This window comes from Salmo trutta, unplaced genomic scaffold, assembly GCF_901001165.1.
Source record: "Salmo trutta unplaced genomic scaffold, fSalTru1.1, whole genome shotgun sequence".
In the NCBI taxonomy this organism is placed as follows: Eukaryota; Metazoa; Chordata; class Actinopteri; order Salmoniformes; family Salmonidae; genus Salmo; species Salmo trutta.
Genome location: NW_021822767.1, coordinates 9,202 through 12,500, shown reverse-complemented (window position 1 = coordinate 12,500; position 3,299 = coordinate 9,202). Strand labels below are relative to the sequence as shown.

The 3,299-nt window shown below is 52.2% G+C and overlaps 1 protein-coding gene across 1 annotated transcript; it reads right to left on the bottom strand.

Moving 5' to 3' along the window:
- Window positions 1–1,087: 1,087 nt before the first annotated feature.
- Window positions 1,088–2,702, bottom strand: grapa (GRB2 related adaptor protein a; the record flags this gene model as incomplete). Its single annotated transcript, XM_029745268.1, is given in 2 exon segments — window positions 1,088–1,513; window positions 2,541–2,702. Coding segments are annotated over 2 exon segments (342 nt in total), but the record flags the coding sequence as incomplete, so codon positions are not given.
- Between the last annotated feature and the right edge of the window lie 597 nt (window positions 2,703–3,299).

Below are 3,299 nucleotides of genomic sequence, written 5' to 3'. Positions count from 1 at the left end.
GAGAACACAGGGCTGGTTTCAACACACACACACACACACACACACACACACACACACACACACACACACACACACACACACACACACACACACACACACACACACACACACACACACACACACACACACACACACACACACACACACACACACAGGTCCTAGTGGAATGTGTGGTGTGAGTGGCATCAGTGTTGCTCTGCTCTCTGGTCCATATTCCACAGTGAGATATTCCAGTCTCTCTCCAGCTGCTGTCTCTCTCCAGTCTCTCTCCAGTCTCTCTCCAGTCTCTCTCCAGTCTCTCTCCAGCTGCTGTCTCTCTTCAGTCTCTCTCCAGTCTCTCTCCAGTCTCTCTCCAGTCTCTCTCCAGTCTCTCTCCAGCTGCTGTCTCTCTCCAGTCTCTCTCCAGTCTCTCTCCAGTCTCTCTCCAGCTGCTGTCTCTCTTCAGTCTCTCTTCAGTCTCTCTCCAGTCTCTCTCCAGCTGCTGTCTCTCTCCAGTCTCTCTCCAGTCTCTCTCCAGTCTCTCTCCAGCTGCTGTCTCTCTTCAGTCTCTCTCCAGTCTCTCTCCAGTCTCTCTCCAGTCTCTCTCCAGCTGCTGTCTCTCTCCAGTCTCTCTCCAGTCTCTCTCCAGTCTCTCTCCAGTCTCTCTTCAGTCTCTCTCCAGTCTCTCTCCAGTCTCTCTCCAGTCTCTCTCCAGTCTCTCTCCAGTCTCTCTTCAGTCTCTCTCCAGTCTCTCTCCAGTCTCTCTCCAGCTGCTGTCTCTCTCCAGCTGCTGTCTCTCTCCAGTCTCTCTCCAGTCTCTCTCCAGTCTCTCTCCAGTCTCTCTCCAGCTGCTGTCTCTCTCCAGTCTCTCTCCAGTCTCTCTCCAGTCTCTCTCCAGTCTCTCTCCAGTCTCTCTCCAGCTGCTGTCTCTCTCCAGTCTCTCTCCAGTCTCTCTCCAGTCTCTCTCCAGTCTCTCTCCAGCTGCTGTCTCTCTCCAGTCTCTCTCCAGTCTCTCTCCAGTCTCTGTCCAGCTGCTGTCTCTCTTCAGTCTCTCTCCAGTCTCTCTCCAGTCTCTCTCCAGTCTCTCTCCAGTCTCTCTCCAGCTGCTGTCTCTCTCCAGTCTCTCTCCAGTCTCTCTCCAGTCTCTCTCCAGTCTCTCTGTCTCTCCTCTCATTTTAATATCAGTCAGTAGTTTGATTGACAGGTCAGTGATATATGGGGCGGGGCAGTGGTAGATGGGGGCGGGGCAGTGGTAGATGGGGCGGGGTTCGTTGTAGATGGGGGCGGGGTCCGTTGTAGATGGGGCGGGGTCCATTGTAAATGGGGGCGGGGTCCGTTGTAGATGGGGGCGGGGTCATTGGTAGACGGCCTGGACATACTCCGGGGGGAAAAATCCGACGCGTCCATGACAACGGCCTCTCCAGCGCAGCGAATCGGAACAGTCGAGCAGGTCGATGATATCACCGCGGAGGAAGCGTAGCTGGGAGGGGTGGTGGGGGGTGAAGTCAAACAGGGCGTGGGCGTGGTGGGGGAGCTGGAGGGGGGGGTACAGGACAGGGTTAGACCAATGATGAATACAAACCCTGCTGATGCTATGCACGTCTCAGACCAGGCTAGTATTGTTCAGACCAGGCTAGTATTGTTCAGACCAGGCTAGTATTGTTCAGACCAGGCTTGTAATGTTCAGACCAGGCTAGTATTGTTCAGACCAGGCTTGTAATGTTCAGACCAGGCTAGTACTGTTCAGACCAGGCTAGTACTGTTCTGACCAGGCTAGTATTGTTCAGACCAGGCTAGTATTGTTCAGACCAGGCTAGTATTGTTCAGACCAGGCTAGTATTGTTCAGACCAGGCTGGTACTGTTCAGACCACGCTGTTATTGTTCAGACCAGGCTAGTACTGTTCAGACCAGGCTGGTACTGTTCAGACCAGGCTAGTACTGTTCAGACCAGGCTAGTACTGTTCAGACCAGGCTAGTAATGTTCAGACCAGGCTAGTACTGTTCAGACCAGGCTAGTACTGTTCAGACCAGGCTAGTATTGTTCAGACCAGGCTAGTACTGTTCAGACCAGGCTAGTACTGTTCAGACCAGGCTAGTATTGTTCAGACCAGGCTGGTACTGTTCAGACCAGGCTAGTACTGTTCAGACCAGGCTAGTACTGTTCAGACCAGGCTAGTATTGTTCAGACCAGGCTAGTACTGTTCAGACCAGGCTAGTATTGTTCAGACCAGGCTAGTATTGTTCAGACCAGGCTTGTAATGTTCAGACCAGGCTAGTACTGTTCAGACCAGGCTAGTACTGTTCAGACCAGGCTAGTAATGTTCAGACCAGGCTAGTACTGTTCATACCAGGCTAGTAATGTTCAGAGAGAGAGTACGGTAGGTAGAGAGAGAGAGAGCGAGAAAGAGAGAGAGAGGTAGAGAGAGGTGGAGAGAGAGAGGAAGGTAGAGAGAGAGGAAGGTAGAGAGAGAGGTAGAGAGGTGGAGAGAGAGAGGAAGAGAGAGAGAGAGAAAGAGACAGAGAGATGAATTGAAATGTAATTGATATGTTTAGTTGTTACCCTGGCACAGTGTTCTGGGTCTCGTAGGACGACGGTTCCCTCCTTGGCGATGCTGTTGCTATGATAGAACTCCACCATCTGGTTCAGAGAGAAGAACATCTCCTCCCAAACAAAGTACTGTCCTGACCTGTCCTGGAGCACCTTGAAGTGCTGCACATGGTCACCATAACTAGAGGGAGACAGAGGGGAGGAAGAGAGAGAGGAGGAAGAGAGAGATAGAGAGGAGGAAGAGAGAGAGAGAGAGAGAGAGAGAGAGAGAGAGAGAGAGAGAGAGAGAGGAGGAAGAGAGAGGGAGAAAGGGGGAGGAAGAGAGAGAGAGAGACAGAGAGAGAGAGACAGGAGGAAGAGAGAGAGAGAGAGAGAGAGAGAGAGAGGAGGAAGAGAGAGAGGGAGAAAGGGGGGAGGAAGAGAGAGAGTGAGAGAGCACACTATTAGCACACTACCCCTATGTTAAGAGAGAGAGAGGGGGGTTAACGAGGGGTGGAAACTCAGGATACTAGACAACGAGGACTCTGAGTCAGCTAATATAAATCTCTATAAGTCTAGAACAGTTATGGTACAGGGTAACCCCCCCCCCCCCCAAACAGGTTCAGCTGGACTCCCACCTCATCAAGGAATCAGCCTCTCTTGAGAAAGATACCCCCCCAGCCCCGAACGGGTCAGACCAGACCTCTTCATTATATAACCCCCACAGACTAGCCACCCCCAGACCTCTTCATTATATAACCCCCACAGACTAGCCACCCCCAGACCTCTTCA